Source organism: Chroicocephalus ridibundus, chromosome 11, assembly GCF_963924245.1.
Source record: "Chroicocephalus ridibundus chromosome 11, bChrRid1.1, whole genome shotgun sequence".
NCBI classification, from domain to species: Eukaryota; Metazoa; Chordata; class Aves; order Charadriiformes; family Laridae; genus Chroicocephalus; species Chroicocephalus ridibundus.
In genome coordinates, this window is record NC_086294.1 from 437757 (window position 1) to 455122 (window position 17366).

Consider the following 17366-nt stretch of genomic DNA (forward strand, 5'->3'; position numbering starts at 1 on the left):
ACACTGTAAGAGTCCCATCACCAACTGTATCCCCAACCAGCGATGGGAGGAGAGGAGCAGGCGTAAACATCTTTTGCTTCCTGGTACAGAACGAGGTTATCGGAGTCGGGGAAAGGATGTCATTGTGAGAGGCCAGAAACTGTAGAGATGTGAAGAGAGCACTACACGGATGGGGAGAAGCAGGGATCTCCCAGGGAGGTCCTGGGGCCACGCCGGGCTGTGTGAGCACACGGCTCTGGGACGAGCCGGAGAATACAGAAAGGTCCTGAGGGGACATGAGGGCAGATGAGAGGAGCCATGGGCCAGCTGGCTCCCTGCCCCCCGCAAAAGTGGGCGCCCTGCCCCTCCTGGCCCGGGCAGCGGGTCCCATTGGGGCCCTTTGTGACATCACTGCGTGACACCCCACAGCACCCTAGAAACCCAGCGTGGCCGCGGCCCTGCAGTGTCCGGCAGGACAGCGACGGGACAGGGCGGGAGTGCGGAGCTGGCGAGGAGACTCCAAGCGCAAGCCCACGTCTTTCCCCGCCACCCCCAGTAGCCCCGCGGCACTGAGGTGTTCCCCTTAAGCTGCCCTCCCCTCTCCCCCACGCTTTCCTCCATTTGGCAGGATGGCGGAGAGACCCCCCAGCAGCCCCAGGGTGGCCTGGGAGGAGGTGGCGGCTCCCCGGGAGACCAGGTCTCCAGCGGAGCCCTACGCGGTGACCATGGTCCAGCCGCTGCAGATGGGTGAGTGAGGAGCCCCTCCGGGACTGGCAGGGCCAGCAAGCGCGACCGCCTCGATGCCGGAATCCCGTTTCCGCGGCACACCTGCAACAGGGGTCCCACGGGCAGGGGGCAAAGCGGTGCTTGCATGCCAGGGACGCTCAGGGCTGGGAGCCCTCCCCAGCACAGCCTCCTCCTCCTCAGCTGTGCCGAGCTTAAAGCTCTTTTCACCCTTTGGGAAGCTTGTTGGCAAAGGTGCTGTGTCCTGCTGACTCTTCTCTGTTTCCCCTCCTTGTAGGCGAGACGCTGCCAGAGGAGAATCCAGAGCATCCAGAGCTCGAACCAGGATGGGATTCCGAGGGCAGCTGCTCGCTTTCTTCGCTTGACAGCAGCGAGTCGACCACGGTAACAAGCTGCCCCCTTCCTGGGACTCTTGTCCGTGTCACCAGCAGGAGGCTTGTGTGAGCAAAGGGACCCACAATCAGCGTGTCTCGCGTGGCCTCCCTGTCCCCGGTGAGAGGGTTCCTGCTGTCCCCGCGCAGGGACTATGTGAGGGCGGCACTCCAGTGTCCCAGCAGCAGCTCCAGCCCTCCTCAGCAGCAGCGAGCCCCGGTTCTCTCTCGGGCCAGCACACTATGCCCATGAGCCCAAGCCTCCTCCCTCACCCTGGGGACCCTCTGCTCTCACGCTCTGCCCTGCAGAGACTGCAGCCCCTGCTGCCACCTTTCCTGCGGGCACTGCCGACAGCACTGCAGGGCATCTGTCGCCAGAGCTCCTCGGCTGCTCAGTCTAGCAGCACCAGCAGGGTGCTTGGCATGACATGGCTTCCCTCCCTTCCTTCCTCCCGTAGGTGTTTGGACTACACCTTGAGCCTTCTCAGGTGACAGACATTGTCCTCATTGCGATCGAGGCCCTGACAGCAGATGACATCTCTGACAGGCAGATGGGCAGCAACATCCTGGACATGGTCGTGCTAGACCCTGGCTACTGGCTGACGGACGTAAGTGCCCTGTGGCTGGACTGCCCTGCCCGTGAGCCCTGACAGGCCTTGCTCTTCCCTCCTTCCCTAAGCCAGCTCTCTCGGGCACCTGAAGCCGTTTCAAGGCAACAGAGAGGGATGGGAAGGGCAGCACTTTCAGTCGCAGCTGGAGAAATGGCTGCACTCCACTGGCCGCACCATCCTCACCTGTGTCCTCTCCAGGTGCCAAAGTTCATGAGGTACATCCACAAAAACGTGGAGTGCATCTGCACGGAGCCAGCCCGGCACAGCCTGGACTCCCTTCTCCTCCGAATGACCGAGTGGTGCCCCAGAGAAGTGGTCAGGAGCCTGTTGAAGATCTCGCCAACCTGTGACAGGTACTAGCCCAGACAGCCTTGAGGGCTTGTGCCCTGCGGGGAGAGGGACGCGGGGACTCTCTGGCTGCCAGACCCAAGGAATGTTGCAAGACATCGCTGAGGAGCAGGGCCCTCCATCCCACCACGCTTCCCAGAACCAGTGGGTCACCAGGCCTGCAGCAGCCAGAGCTGGCCAAGCCAGAGCCCCACCACCACGCTCCTCCCAGCCCCAGGGGGAACACCACCGCAGCCCCCTCCCGCCTGCCCGGTCAGGGCCCCCGCACACCCCAAGCGAAAGGGCCAGGGCTGCAGCACAGCCAGGGCCCGGAGAGGCTGGCCCAGGCATGGTGCAGTGGCCGAGGCAGCCCTGCTGACCCAGCGCTCTGGGTCTGCAGCGCTGCCCTGGCCATGTGGGAGGTGATGATCTCCGTGCCTTGGATTTTGTGGAGCGTCTTGACGGAGCTGCTCAGCGTGCTCCAGGACCAGCGGGTGCGCAAGGTGTTCAGCTGTGCCACGGAGGACGCCTGCATCTATCCCTTGGCTGTGAGTGACCACGCTCATCCTCAGGGCTGCGCCTGCCTCCCCAGCGAAACGGGCACGGAGCCCTCCCCTCCTGTCTGCCTCCAAATGGCCACCTCCCCCCGTACAGAGGGACACAGCCCCTTAGGGCCAGCAGGGCCTTGCCCAGCACCAGCCAGACCCCCTGCCAGACTCTTGGGGCTGCCCTGCGCCCTTTTGGCCCCGGTGCACAAACACAAAGCCTGCTCCTGCCCGGGCAGCGCTCTGCTTCCCCCCGCCCTGCTCTGCAGCCCACAAACCTGGGGCAGAGAAAGGGGCAGAAGCCAGAGCCAGGCCAGGCGCTGGGCCTGGGGCGGAGGCATGGCCTCTGCACAGCCTGAGGGGGCTTCAGGTCTGGGGAGAGGAGATGATTGCCACCGCTGGCGGGTCACGCCGCCTTCGTGCCAGCGTGGCGGAGGGAGCCCCGCAGGCTCTGCTGCTCTCTAACCGCTGTCTTCGTTTTAGCTGCTGCTCTACACTGACATTGACGCCGAGGAGTTTGCTGCCCTGTACAGAGCCCAGAGGTACCTGAGGTGTCCAAGCTCAGTGATGCTCTCGCTGGTGCTCAGTGTCCTCATCACGCTTTCGAAAAAACCTAAGATGGTGAGCAAGGTGTAGCCAAGCGGAGCCACGTTGGCAGCTGGGGCCTGGGGCAGTGGGTGATGCGGTGGCTTGGCCTTGGCTGGGAGTCAGGAGGTGGGGTGTCAGGTCCAGTCACCCTCCCTGCTACGGAGGGGGCTGGTGGGTGCCGGCGGAGCCCTCCAGGCACAGAGGGTTACCAGTCCATCTGCCCCTTCCGCCTGGTCGGTAAAGGGCATGGCTGAGTAAGGGGATGCTGCTCTCCCGCAATCCCTTCCCTTCCTCCTGCTCTCCCTGCATGCCATCAGTGGCCACTGCCGGCCAGGAGGCTGCTGCAGTGACTCCTGTGACACCTGCTGGGAAGCAGCACGGGAGGCTGGTGCTTAGCAACCAGTGCATTTTTGCCAGGGTGGCCTTTCACCACTTCATCCTAAGGAAACTGTGTGTTTCATACAGGCAACAGAAATGCAGGTCCTGCTGCCAGACATCATGGAGAACCTGCAGGATGCCAACGCTGATGCCAAGATGAAGGCCCTGGTGTTCCTCAGGAGCATGATGGGTGACGCGAAGACTGAGGAGGCCAGCCTCATTGCTGTGCAGCTGGCGGAGAAGCTCCCACCCCTCTTTGATGATGTAAGGCTGCCGCGGGCACCTCAGCCCTACAGATGGGCGCTCTGCACAGACAGCTGCCCCTCAGCCCAGCCCGGTGGGCAGCGCTCGGGCAGGGCTGCCCTCCTCGCCCCTCTTGCCTGGCCTTTCAGGGCTCTGGGGCCACTCAGCCTCAGCTGCACAGCGGGCCCACAGCTCCTGTGTTCGGGATCCGAGCCCAGAGCATCTCCCCTCACATCAGCCACGCTAACGCCCTTGCTCACCGTGGGCAGGGAGCGGCTGTTGATGAAGTCCCCCTGTGCTCCTCCCTGCCAGGAGTCCAGCCAGGTGCGGGAGCTCTCCATCAGCCTCTTCAAAGATGTGATGAAGGCCGTGGTGGGGATAAACAAGAAAAAGATGAAGAAGAGAGTGCAGAGGGTCCTGCTCCCGCTCTTCCTCCACATGAGCGACGAGATCGAGAGCGTGGCACAGGTACAGTGACCAGCGACCAGTGTCACGGGGAAGGGTGTGCTGACAGCGCAGTCCAGCAGCGGACTGGCCCTGCATCCCTGCATCAAAGCTCTGCCCACCCTGGGCCTGGCCGTGAAGGAGCTGGGGCAGCCCCAGCTGGGCAGCCAAGCGTCCTGCCGGGGGATGCCCGTGGGAGGTGCTGCTGGCCCGGTCCTGCCCCGCTGTCTCTGGCACTGCTGCCCTCCCTGCCTACAGCCCAGGGCCCGCAGCTCCTTTGCCCTTCACTTTGCCCCCAGCCCTGGCGGCAGCTCAGCAGCTCCTGAGAATCTCTCTTCTGCTGGCCGGCAGCATGAGACACCCGAGGTGGTGGCTGCCCCGTGTCCCTGCCCTGGGCACTGAACCCAGTTCAGCCTCGGTCCCCCGCTGCCTCTTCCCATAAGGGGCTGGGAAAGGCTCGCAGCCTGGACAAGAGGAGGAGGATGCCAGCTCTCCTTCCCTGGGCTCTGGTGCCATCTCCCAGTCTCTGCTTCTCTGCAGGCCTCAAGGGACACCCTCCTCGCCTGTGCCGAGTTCCTGGGGTGGAGGAAGCTCAGCCACCTGGCCAAGACAAACCAGACGCACCTGATCGGAGAGTCCTTGGTGAGGACAAGCCCCAAGCCCCAGGGCCGGGTGGACAAGGGCTGCTCCAGGTGCCCGTGGGCTGCGCTGTGCAACCCTGCCTCTGCTCCCGCCTGGAGCATGCGGCCTGCAGCTGCATTCTCCTTCCCTGCCCTCAAGCACGGAGCCCCCAAGGGCTCTTCTCCAGGCCCCTCTCCCCTCCCTGCCCCCGGGATGCTGAAGGAGACCCCGGCCCATCTGGGTCCTGGCAGTGGGACAGAGGAGTCTCGCCGTCCTCCGGCCCCCTCCGCCTGCAGCTCCCTCTGGACCTCAGCCCCACAGGGCTCCTGGCTGGGAGACGGGAAGCGCCGGGAGGGAAAGGGGGTGCTGGTAGGAGGGGCTGGTCCAGATGGCTGCCGAGGGTCTGTGCCAGCCCCGTTCCCTTGTTCTCTCTCCAGTTAGTGCACGACAGGAGCAGGGCAGAAGACTATCTGTTTCAGAGCCTGCAGTACCTGCGCAACGCTCAGGCCACCTTGCGAGAGGTGGCTGTCAGGTTCATTGGTGAGCCACGTCCCCCGGGGTCGCTCTTTTGGCGGCCAGGCCCCTGTCCCCACCGCTGCACCGGCAGTGAGGGGCAGCCCTGCGGTGCCAGAGCCCTGGCTGCCCTCTGCAGGGCCCACCACACAGGTGGGCTCGCTGGGAGCCTTGCTCAGTCCCACTGCCCTTGGGTGCTGCCATTCCCTGGGCTCAGCCCTGCTGAGGAGCAGGAGGGCGTGCAGCCCCGAGCTGGCAGGGCCAGGGGCCGTGCTGCCGGGCGTGTGCTGGGGAGCAGAGCTCTGACACGAATTCTGTGCCTAGGGCTTGCCGTGCAGCACCTGAGGAACCTAAGTCAGACCAAGGTGTGGAATGTCTGCAACGGTGAGTAGGGGCAGTGCTGGGCTGGTGGGGCAGGGGACAGAGCCTGGGCAGGGTGCTGCCATGCCTAAGCCTGCTCCAGGGAACTGCGTCAGGGGCAAGAGGAACACGTCCGGGCCACATGGGGCACTCCTGAGCAACAGCTTCCAGCTGCTCTCTTTGTCTCACCTGCTCCTCCTGGCCAGGGAAAGAGATGAGTGGGGTGGCACGGTCGGGATGGAGGAGGTCTCTGCAGGCAGTGGGGGTTCATGTCTGCTCGCCTTCCTTCTCTTGCAGCCCTCTTGCCCTTGAGGAGAGACACGGAGCGCTTGGTCAGCTCCCTGGCAGCTCAGACCGTCTTCAAACTGACAAAACGCGTGAGAACACGAGGATGGAGCCGGCGGTGGCTGTGCTGCTGTCTCGGCTGAGCCATGGAGAACTGAAAGAATCCTCTGGAAAAGGGCCATAGATTTGAATAATTCTTTGTTTTTAATAAAGCTGGAATAACAAGCCCCGTCCCATGGTGTCCTTCCCATGGGGACCACCCTGAGCGGGCCGAGCAGACAGCGTCCCTCCTGGCCTCTGCTGCTGCCTGCAGGACAGCACCCGCGGACCCAGGCTGTCCTGGCAACAAAGCCCCAGCTGCGCCCCTAGACCACCAAGCCCGGAGGGGAGGAGGAGGAGAGAAGCTTTAGCCCAACCTGCCCCTCCTGAGACATCTCAGGGCACGCAAAGGCATCCAAGCTCCGCAAAGCTGGCGAGTCGTCATTTCTCCCAGCATCAAAATCCTCTCTTGTTCCGCGGAGCTGTGCGGGCGTTGGCTGGGATGGAGTTAATTTTCTTCCTACTAGCTCCTATGGGGCGATGTTTTGGATTCGTGATGGAAACGGTGTTGATCACACAGGGATGTTTTCATTATGGCCGAGCAGTGCAGCCATATGATATATGATATAGTGATGACCCCAGCTGACCAAAGGGACGTTCCGTGCCGTATGACGTCGTGCTCAGTGACAAACGTGGGGGGAGGCTGGTGGGGGACTGCTGCCCGGGCATCGGTTGGTCAGTGGTGAGCAAGTGCTTTCCTTTGCATCGCTTGTCTGTCTCGGGGTTTAGTTCTCTCTCTGTGTTATTTCCTTGGCCATCACAATTTATTGTTACTCTTACTACCCTGTTTCTCCAATCATTAAAGGGTTTTTCCCTCAACCCACCAGCTGTCTCACTTTTCACCCCTCCGATTCTCTCCCCCGTCCCGCTGGGGGCAGTGAGGGAGCGCCTGTCTGCTGCTCAGTTACCGGCCGGCGTCAAACCACGGCAGTCCTTTCCCCACCCCTCACTCCACACCACAAACGTCAGGCCCAGGTCCCGCACCACCCAGTGCATCCTCAGGAGCCACCGCTCCCCTTCCCACCCTTTTGACAGGATGCACAGGCAGCACTCCCTCAGTCGACGGAGCACCCCTGTTAGACGTCCATAAAAAGTCCACAAAACGCCCACGGAGCCCATTCGGCCCATGCCTTCGGGCTCCACCCCTCACGCTGCTCCCTCCGGACAGGAGAGGTGGTGTCTTGCGGCACCAAAGTTCCTGGGCACCAAAGCCCGCTCAGGCCGGAACCAAGAGGTCGGTCCCCCTCGTTTTCAGGGTCCAAAGCGCCACTGTGTGCATCTAGCCCACCCTTTGCGTGCCCAAAGCCTCCTGTCCTCGGCCGAAATCCTCACGCTGAGGGCCCCCACCCGCCTTCCATGCCCCACGGCCTGTCCTCAGGGCCCACAGGTCCAACCCCTGAAGGCGGAGCCGGTCGCCTGGCAGCACCCGCCCAGGAGGGGAGGCAGCGGCCCGGGACAGCCAATGGCCTCAGGGGAGGCGGGGCAAGGCATGTGATTGACTGGAAGCAGGCAGCCAATCAGAGGAAACATCCCCACAGGGCAGGGCGGGCCCTGGTGTGTGGGAGGGGAGCGACGCCTCAGGCAGCCAATAAGAGAGAGCATCCCCGCAGGGGAGGGTAGGCCTGAAACCAGGGCAGAGTGACAGCCCAGATGGCCAATCAGACATGAAGGGCGGGCACTGCAGCCCAGCAGCCTGCCCCCCCGTGGCCAATCAGCGGCGGTAGCGCCTCAGGGGAGGAGACTGACAGCACTCCCGACCTATGAGGGCGGAGACCGAGGGGGGAAGAAGGCGGGCTCCGCTGGTGGCCAGGCCCAGCTTCGCCGTGGCGCCCGTGGGGCCTGCCCCGAGGCCCAGCAGCCCCCGGCCCAGGCCCGAGGCCCCTCTTCCCCCCCTCCCAGCCCTCCCTCCCCTCAGCTGCCCCTGTCTTCCGGAAACCCCCATCTCCAAGGGAGCCACCGCGTCCCAGAGAGTCAGGATGCCCTGGCCATGCCACTGGACGGCAGCCATGGGCCCTGGGGCTTCTGGCTGCCATCGCCACCGGCGTCCGCCCGACGGTGATGAGGAGGTGAGGCTGAGGCCGCAGGGATGGTGGTGGGGTGGGGGAGGATGGGGGAGGCTGATGCTTGCTGTGGGTCCGCCCGCCATCACATCCCCTCCCCGCAGCCCAAGTGACCCTGCAGTGGCCTGAAGGGTGTTGGGGAGGGGGAAGACGCAGCACCTCCTCCTCCTGCATTACGGTGTGGTGTTGGGGGAAACTGAGGGGATGGGAGGGACACTTTGCGGTGGGGAGCAAACTGGGACACACACACACACGCACACGCGCGCGCACACACACACAAACCGCAAATACAGCCCCCAGGCTCCCCCTCGGTGAACACAGAGTGGGGTAGGTGTACGACCTGCGGCTGGACATAGCCCACTTGGCCCCACAACATACTGGCCAAAGTCCCCTAAATGCACTCAAACCCCACTCCCTCAGGTGACCTGTCGGGGCGGCTAGCGGAAAAGTACAAGTATGCAAGAAACTCGAGGGCATGCCAGCCTTGCAGATCTGGGAGAAATAACTCTGAGGAGTCAGGGAACAGCTGGCCTTGCAGGTCCGAGATAAATAACCTTGAAGAAGTAGGGAGTAGGCAACAAGTTATAACTGTAGCTTCTAGCATACAGCAAAACAGTAGCTTCTAGCGTGTAGCGAAACCACAAGTAGGAGGGATTATTGTAATGAAATATTTAGAGCTAAGCCAATCAGAAATGATAGAATTTGTGTAATTTGTGTAACTGTTAAGTAGCTGTATAAAAGGCTTTCCGACGCGTCTAATAAACTGACATTTTGCTTGCATCAAGCAGCATCCCGTCTCTCAATCGCGGCAAATTGGTGACCCCGACGTGATGGGGTGGTGAACCGCCTAGCTGAGCGGCTTGCTGCGAGTCCCACGGAACATTGAATGAGCTGCTGAAAGGAAGCAGGAACTGGCCAGGAATCCCTCTGGATTTAAGAGGTGAGCTGTGGGAAACATGGGGAATCAGATTATCCCCCGCAGAGAGAGACGTATATGAGGTTATGAAAACGCTCCTCCGGAAACATAAAAAAGATATTTCCGGGCAGGACTTAAAGATTACGCTTAAGTGGGTACAAATGAAGATCCCCACTGTTACGGCCTCTAGTATTTTTACCCGGGAACTTTGGGACGATGTGGGGGTAAAGTTGTGGGACTCAGCGACGTCAGGGAATGCCGAGGCTCAGCGTTTGCTTCCGTGGTGGAGAAATATCTTTGAGGCTATTAAGGCACAGGGAAGGGGCCATAAAGACTCTCCAGATACTAAGGGGGAACCTTCATCAGCTCAGCCTTTGCTTCCCCCTCCGCTATCTCCGCGACGCGCTAAGTCGCCCGGACCCTTAAAGGTCTGTGCTGCAGGCTACCCTCCTGAGGAAGATCCGCTTGACCCGGGGCCCGTTGATCCTGATAAGGAGCCTGACTTGTACCCCCCTGACCCTCATGATACGTGGGCGAATATTAAACGTCAAGCTTTAAAAGAAGGTGACTTGGAAATAGCGCGAACGATAGTCGCCCCTGTTATTTATCAAGGCCGGGGAGTGCAGTGGGAGGCTTTGTCCTTCCCGGTGATTAAAGAGCTGCGCCGTACCGTCACAGAACACGGGCTCTCTTCCCCATATTTTGCGAGCCTGCTGTCTTCTGTCTTTGATACGTATGTTATGACTCCCCGTGATTTAAAATCGCTAGCGCAATTGTTATTAACCCCTTCCCAGTATTCCCTCTGGGAGTCGCGTTGGAGGGGGGGCCTTCAAACTCTCCTCACCAGCTACGTGGGTCATAATAATGCTGCTCTTGCCGCACTGACCATGGAGCACCTTATGGGTACGGGTCAGCACTCTGATCCAGCGGCACAGGCTCGAGATTGTCTACGAGAGGCCCTTGGAAGCGATCCGCGAAGAAGCAAAAAAGGCTTTACTCAAAATACCCGATTCCCGTAAACCTCAAAAGGCATTCACCTCTATTACGCAGGAACCTCGGGAGCCGTACATGCAATTCATTGATAGACTTAAGCAAGCTTTAGAACGCCAAATAGATAATACCGAAGCTCGAGAGATTTTGCTATTAAAATTAGCAGTTGAAAATGCTAACGCCGACTGTAAAAAATTACTTAAATCTCTCCCTAACCCAGCTCCGACTTTGGTTGAAATGGTAGAGGCTTGTAATCGTATTGGTACTGTGGACCATAAATTTGAAGCGATGGCAGCTGCTTTCGTAGCTATGAGAGGCATGTCTGGGGGAGGAAATTGCTACGGTTGTGGTAAACCAGGCCATATCAAACGAAATTGTCCCGCTTCTAATGGGGGGGCTAAAGCCCAAGTCCCTGGGATCTGTCCCCGATGCAGGAAGGGGCGTCATTATGCTAATCAATGTCGTTCTAAGTATAATTTTCAAGGGCAGCCGATACAGGGAAACCGCTTGCGGAGCGCGGGGCAGCGACGCGCACAGACACAAGTATCGTCGCCGGTGAATCGAGCCATGCGGATGGGTGTGACCTCGCCACAAGTCTTCGCCCAGCAACAGCCGGTAGCGCCGGATTGGACCTGGCAACCTCACACGCGGTAACGTTGCTTGATTCCTCTGTTCATTTATTAGCAACTAATGTTTCAGGTCCTTTACCCCCGAAAACACAAGGGCTACTATTAGGGAGATCATCGGTTACCTTAGCCGGACTTTTTGTATTGCCTGGAGTAATTGATGCGGATACCATTGGGGAAATTAAAATCATGGCCTGGACCCCATTTCCCCCTTGCACAGTACCCAAAGGAAGCCGCATTGCACAATTACTATTGATCCCGCAGAACGCAAGCTCTCTTTCGCTTCACCCACCTCCGCAGCAAAGACAAGGAGGTTTTGGATCTACTGGGGATCCACAGATTCTCTGGGTACAGTCCATTTCCCAGAAGCGACCACTTTGTCAATGTACTCTTATTCATGGCACTCAGCAAGTAATCCTGAATGGGATTATTGACACAGGGGCCGATGTTACCGTAATTTCACAGGCGAAGTGGCCTCCACAATGGCCTTTGGCAGCTGTGCCTCAGGCGCTAGCCGGAATCGCAGGAGTTGGTAGAAGCCACCAATCCTCGGAATTGATCCAAATCAAAGGCCCAGAAGGACGAGTAGCTTCCGTCAAGCCTTTTGTGCTGCCTGTTCCTATGGTCTTATGGGGACATGATGTGCTGTCACAAGGGGGAACTTCCATTCAGTCGCATTTTTAGGGGGGGCCATTGAGGTGCACGACACCCTGAAACTGACTTGGAAAACTCAGACGCCCATTTGGGTAGATCAGTGGCCCCTACCACTCGAAAAGCTTCGCGCTCTCCAAGAACTGGTTACGGAACAATTAGCAAAAGGACATATAGTACCTACTACTAGTCCTTGGAATTCACCTGTCTTTGTTATTAAGAAGCAGTCTGGCAAGTGGCGCCTGCTCCATGATCTCAGAAAAATCAATGATGCTATGGTAGATATGGGAGCTCTGCAGCCAGGGCTCCCTTCTCCAACTATGATCCCCCGCAATTGGCATCTCACCGTTATTGACCTTAAGGATTGCTTTTTTAATATTCCACTACACCCTGACGACGCTGCCAAATTTGCTTTTTCAGTCCCAAGTGTCAATATGCAAGCTCCTGTGCAACGATATCAGTGGGTTGTACTGCCACAGGGAATGAAAAAGAGCCCGACAATTTGTCAATGGTATGTCGCTAAGGTACTTAGCCCTGTCAGGGTTGCGTTGCCTCAAGTTCTGTTATATCATTATATGGATGATATCTTGATGGCTGCGCCTCACCTTGAGCTCATGGAAAAGGCCGTAGCCCTTGTCACGGCCACTGTCAATTCGGCAGGCCTCTGTATTGCGCCCAAAAAAGTCCAGAAAATGCCCCTTTGGACCTACTTGGGTTGGCGCATCAGGACCCAGACGATAGTTCCCCAACCTGTGCATATACAGGCGGACATTAAAAATTTGCACGATGTTCAAAAATTATTAGGGACCATTACTTGGGTCCGACCCTTGCTAGGAATCTCCAATTCAGACTTAAGCCCTTTGTTTGAACTCCTCAAGGGAGATTCCGATTTACGCTCCCCTCGTCGACTGGGTCCTGAAGCCGCTGCCTCATTACAAAAAGTAGCGGAAGCCATTGCCTCACGGCAAGCACACCGCTGTGCGCCTGAATTGCCCTTCAATTTAATTATTTTGAACCCTGCACGTCAGCCATATGCTTTGATTTTTCAATGGGACCCTAACAATCCTGATCCCTTATTAATCATTGAGTGGGTCTTTTTACCCAACCAGCCCACTAAAACAATTTGGACGCAACATGAAATGTTTGCTTCCTTGATAATTAAAGCACGGCAGCGATTGCTTGCCCTGTCAGGGATGGACTTTGCTTCTATCTGTTTACCTGTAACTAATATGTACCTACAATGGTTATTCCAACAGTCTGATGCTTTCGTATTTGCCTTAACAGATTATTCGGGTCAACTAACCTCACATCCTCCGTCCCACAAGCTTCTACATGCTCATTTTAACTTAATATCCATACCAAAGAGATGTCACCAGCCCCTCCAAGGCCTTACTGTGTTCACCGATGGGTCTGGAAAAACACACAAGTCGGTGATTGTCTGGTGGGATGACCGCTCTCAACAATGGGAGTCGGACGTTGAGACAGTTTCCGGGTCCCCTCAAATCGTAGAGCTTGCCGCTGTTGTTCGAGCTTTTCGTAAGTGGTCTACACCACTGAATCTTATTACTGATTCTGCTTATGTTGCAGGCGTCGTCGAACGGGCAGAGGCCTCGGTGCTGCGTCATACTTCGCATGCTGATTTGTTTGCTTTGTTGCAGGAACTTGTTTTCCTTTTAACCTCTCGAACACATCCCTATTTTGTTTTACATGTTAGATCGCACACCTCTTTACCTGGGTTTATTGCAGAGGGCAATCGACGGGCCGATATGCTCACTCTGCCGGTACAAGTTTTACCTGACCGTATTGCGCAAGCTAAGCTTAGTCATTCCTTTTTCCATCAGAATGCAGGGGGCCTCAAACATCAGTTTGGCCTCACTTCTCAGCAAGCGGCGAACATTATCGCTGTCTGCCCTGATTGTCAAAAACATTCTTTTCCTACGGCACCAGGTGGGGTTAATCCCAGAGGCTTACAAAGCCTGCAATTATGGCAGACGGATGTCACACACTATCCAGACTTTGGGAGATTAAAATACGTCCATTCCTCTATTGACACCCTTTCAGGCGCTCTGTTTGCCTCCTGCCATGTGGGGGAGGCGGCAAAAGATGTTTGCAGGCATCTGCTGCGTGCTTTTGCTACCTTAGGCATCCCTGCACAAATCAAAACAGACAATGGCCCTGCTTATATCTCGGCTGCACTTAAAACCTTTTTTATCTCTTGGGGGATCACTCACATCACTGGGATCCCGCATTGCCCTACGGGCCAGTCCCTGATTGAACGCTCTCATCAGTCTTTAAAGCGCTTGTTGCAGCAACAGAAGGGGGGAGTAGGGACAGCCACCCCTGAAGAACGTCTACAGAAAGCCCTGTATGTTTTTAACTTTTTAAATTGTTCTTTAATAGATAACAACCCTCCGATCGTTCGCCACTTTAACACAAACACTTCTTTCGAAGCCAGCGTAAAAGCTCCAGTCCTGATCCGCGACCCTGAGACAGGTAAGGTCTTGGGGCCATACCCCCTTGTCACATGGGGCAGAGGCTATGCTTGTGTTTCCACAGAACGAGGCCCCAGGTGGATCCCAGCGAAGAGCGTGCGACCTTTCCGTGAACCCCTACCACAGTCGGACGGCCACAACACCAATCCACAGCTAGATCATTCCCCTGAACAGCATACCGGAGAACATTCGGAGGACTGATGCAGTGCTCTTATGGACAATAGAGCAGAGACTCCAGTAGAACATATTCATTGCGTCACCTGTGGTAATTGTGACCCTTGGGTTTTATGTGACTGCTATCGCTGTGGTAAGAGATGGTAGCGACGGTTAACGTTGGCCAATAGATGGTGTCACAGTTGCCTAATATATGAAATTAGCATTGTAAGAATTTTGCTTGCAAAAAAAAAAAAAAAAAAAAGAGGGAAAAAGATTCCTTCAAACATTATGATCCTGTTAACACTTTTTTGTATATGTGCAGCCTGGACACATGCCAATCCTTTGCCAGGGTACCACCCTCACCTTTTTGACCCCCGTCAAAATTCTGGGTTACTCTGGCCAGGTCGCTCAATACAACTAGCTTTTGTGCTAGTCTTGCTACGCCCAGCTCGCCCTTCATCACCTGCTTAGTAGGGGTACCACTGAATAACTCGACCTTTTTACTGTTTAATAACTCTATGACAACCTTACGGAAGCAGTACAGTATTTCCGGAAGGTTTCCTTTTTCACGGAAAAATCTTAAGGACCTTTTTGAAAAACACGATAATTGGGATGATAAATTGCCAATAGGGCCCGAGCCGCAGGAAATTGACTTAGTAGATTCTCTTAATGCTTCTCACTGTTTGTTTATTGGCCTTAGGTCATGGTCGGGGGCCCAAAAAGAGGGGCGCTTAGTAAAGGATTCTCCACCGACCGCCATCTCACCTATTGGTAATGCTACCCTCTGGCAACAACAATGGTGTTTGAGCATTGCTCGAGACGCCACTCACTCAGCCCCCGGTACCATGCTCCCTAGGCGGCTCCCCTTGGGGTTCTTTTTTATTTGCGGAAACAGAGCTTGGTCTGGGATCCCTTCCAACCCTAGAGGAGGCCCGTGTACTATTGGACAGCTTAGTCTTGGCACTCCTCACTATCATCCAAGCCCAAAACAGCGGTTACGTTTTACCCGTGACACAACACAAGCATTAGAAAATACTTGCGACGATAATGTTAAGCTACGGAATCGCTGGGAGGTTTTTTTCGCCTCGCTATTTACCCCTGGGGTGGCAGCAGTGAGAGCCCACAGAGACTTAGATGCAATTGCCTGTTGGGTTGTTAAGCAAGCAAATGCTACCAGCCGCATACTATCTGAGATGGCTGAAGACTTGTCCACGGTACAACACGCAGTCCTGCAAAACAGAGCCGCTATTGACTTCTTGCTACTAGCCCACGGACATGGCTGTGAGGACTTTGACGGAATGTGCTGCATGGACTTAGAGGACCACTCTTCTTCGCTACATAAGCAAATTAAACAACTCCTCACGCATTCGCAAAAGGTGCAATCTGATATGGACTTCTTCGGATTGGGTGCTTTGGGTGATTGGTTTGGGCTAAAGGGCTGGCTTAGGAGCCTGGTACAATCTGCTGTACTCATATTAGTTATTATATTGGTAGGCCTTTCGATTCTAAGCTGCGCTCTTTCCTGTGTCAGGTCTATGGCGACTAAAGTTGTTCGACATACATGGTTTATTCAAAACGGCGATATTCCGAAGATTTACGGTAGTGTTAGTTCTGTCCAGCTCACTGAGTATGATGACCTTTAAACCCGTGCCTCAGTTCTGCCTTTAAAGAAACAAAAAAGGGGGAGATGTCGGGGCGGCTAGCGGAAAAGTACAGGTATGCAAGAAACTCGAGGGCGTGCCAGCCTTGCAGATCTGGGAGAAATAACTCTGAGGAGTCAGGGAACAGCTGGCCTTGCAGGTCCGAGATAAATAACCTTGAAGAAGTAGGGAGTAGGCAACAAGTTATAACTGTAGCTTCTAGCACGTAGCAAAACCGTAGCTTCTAGCATGTAGCGAAACCGCAAGTAGGAGGGATTATTGTAATGAAATATTTAGAGCTAAGCCAATCAGAAATGATAGAATTTGTGTAATTTGTGTAACTGTTAAGTAGCTGTATAAAAGGCTTTCCGACGCGTCTAATAAACTGACATTTTGCTTGCATCAAGCAGCGTCCCGTCTCTCAATCGCGGCAGTGACCTGTGTTCTCCCACAGACATGGGGGATGTCTCCTCCTCCTCCTCCTCTTTGTCCTGTTCCTCCTGTTCATCCACTTCCTTTGTCTGTTCTTTCTTCTTCTGTTTCTTCTGATCTTTTTCCTATTCCTCCTTTTCCATGTCTTCCTCTTCCTGTTTTTCCTCTAATGCCTGCTGCTCCTGTTCCTTATGTGCCTCTTCTCGTTCTCCCTCTTCCTCCTACAACTCCTCCTCCTGTTCATTTCTTGTTCCTCCTGTTCCTCCCTCTGCTCCTCCTTTTCCTTCTCACCTCCTCTTCCTCCCACAAGAGGGAGTCCTTGCTAGAGAGTGGTTTTAACGAGAGAGTCCTTGCTAATGAGAGAGAGAAAGAGAGAGAGTCCAAACCTGCTGTTCTCCCCTGTTTTTCAGGGATTGAAGCAGGCGAAGTTTTCCACCGTGCTTTCATTTTTTCTGACAGCAAGGCAGGAATCTCAAGCATGGTCGATAAGGGGCCTCCGAGTCCATCACAGGCCTATGTTATCTAAGTGCAGATGTTCTGCTTGTCAAGCACGCAAGACTAAATGACGATTAGTGTGATACACGTGTTCTCCGACACCCCAGGTGCGAGTCACTTGAGCGTATTTGCAGTCCTCCTCACCAATCTTCCGTTACTGTCCCACATACGATTTGCGTGAGTACTATGTTGAGGTACGGCAGTCATAGTGCCATCAGAAGAAAAGCAAGGGAAAGAAGACGAGGATGGCGAAGAAGTTAAAAACTGTTACAACCTTTGACAGTGGAAACATGTCATTTAGAGCTTATACAAACAGTTTTCCTTCAATGTAACATTCTTTCTAAAGATGAGGAGGGGACGGTTTGCTATGCCCACATCAGAGCTCACTGAGGTTTTAAAACAAAACCCCCAAACAAATGGGTGCTGGAAAAAAGAGTAATGAGACTCAAGAGCCTTGTTGTTTTCAGTTCTACTGAAAGCGCAGGTCTTTGTTTTTTCACTTGTGCCTGGCAGCGATTGCAAAGAAAAAAGAAAAAAATCCTTGAAAGTTCCTTGGAAATGCCAGGTCAGCGAGACACAGCACCGTTTCTGCCTCTTCCGCTCTCCTGCTTTCTCTGAAACTTGTTTGTATCATTTTTCCAAATCCTTTGCTTTTGCTAGAGCTGAGACAACCAAAGATCCTGTTTTCGGGCCGGCGGAAAACAGATGAGGAAAAGAGATGCAGATGACGTGTGTCGTGGTTTGGCCTCAGACAGCGACAGAACTGTTGGCTGGCGAGGTTTGATCCCTCCTCTGTCCTC

At 55.7% G+C, this 17366-nt stretch overlaps 2 protein-coding genes across 2 annotated transcripts; both read left to right on the forward strand.

The window, feature by feature from the left end:
• The first annotated feature begins 604 nt into the window (after positions 1–604).
• Positions 605–3213, forward strand: LOC134522107 (uncharacterized). The gene is made up of 6 exons (XM_063349409.1): positions 605–726; positions 1001–1107; positions 1553–1702; positions 1904–2058; positions 2433–2580; positions 3061–3213. The coding sequence occupies exons 1-6, from the start codon at positions 609–611 to the stop codon at positions 3211–3213; spliced, it is 831 nt and encodes a 276-aa protein (XP_063205479.1). The 5' UTR covers positions 605–608.
• A 450-nt stretch (positions 3214–3663) lies between these two features.
• LOC134522108 (uncharacterized) lies at positions 3664–6368 on the forward strand. The gene is made up of 7 exons (XM_063349410.1): positions 3664–3807; positions 3936–4051; positions 4142–4254; positions 4771–4872; positions 5289–5391; positions 5689–5748; positions 6022–6368. The coding sequence occupies exons 1-7, from the start codon at positions 3664–3666 to the stop codon at positions 6191–6193; spliced, it is 810 nt and encodes a 269-aa protein (XP_063205480.1). The 3' UTR covers positions 6194–6368.
• Positions 6369–17366: the final 10998 nt, after the last annotated feature.

Excerpts from the sequence above, each read along its gene's own strand:
- LOC134522107 (XM_063349409.1), top strand. The coding sequence starts at position 609 with ATGGCGGAGAGACCCCCCAGCAGCCCCAGGGTGGCCTGGGAGGAGGTG. Across the intron at positions 1,703-1,903 it reads CTGGCTACTGGCTGACGGAC|GTGCCAAAGTTCATGAGGTA; the intron begins GTAAGTGCCCTG and ends TGTCCTCTCCAG. Across the intron at positions 2,581-3,060 it reads CCTGCATCTATCCCTTGGCT|CTGCTGCTCTACACTGACAT; the intron begins GTGAGTGACCAC and ends TCTTCGTTTTAG.
- LOC134522108 (XM_063349410.1), top strand. The coding sequence starts at position 3,664 with ATGGAGAACCTGCAGGATGCCAACGCTGATGCCAAGATGAAGGCCCTG. Across the intron at positions 4,052-4,141 it reads AACGCCCTTGCTCACCGTGG|ATGTGATGAAGGCCGTGGTG; the intron begins GCAGGGAGCGGC and ends GCCTCTTCAAAG. Across the intron at positions 4,255-4,770 it reads AGATCGAGAGCGTGGCACAG|GCCTCAAGGGACACCCTCCT; the intron begins GTACAGTGACCA and ends GCTTCTCTGCAG.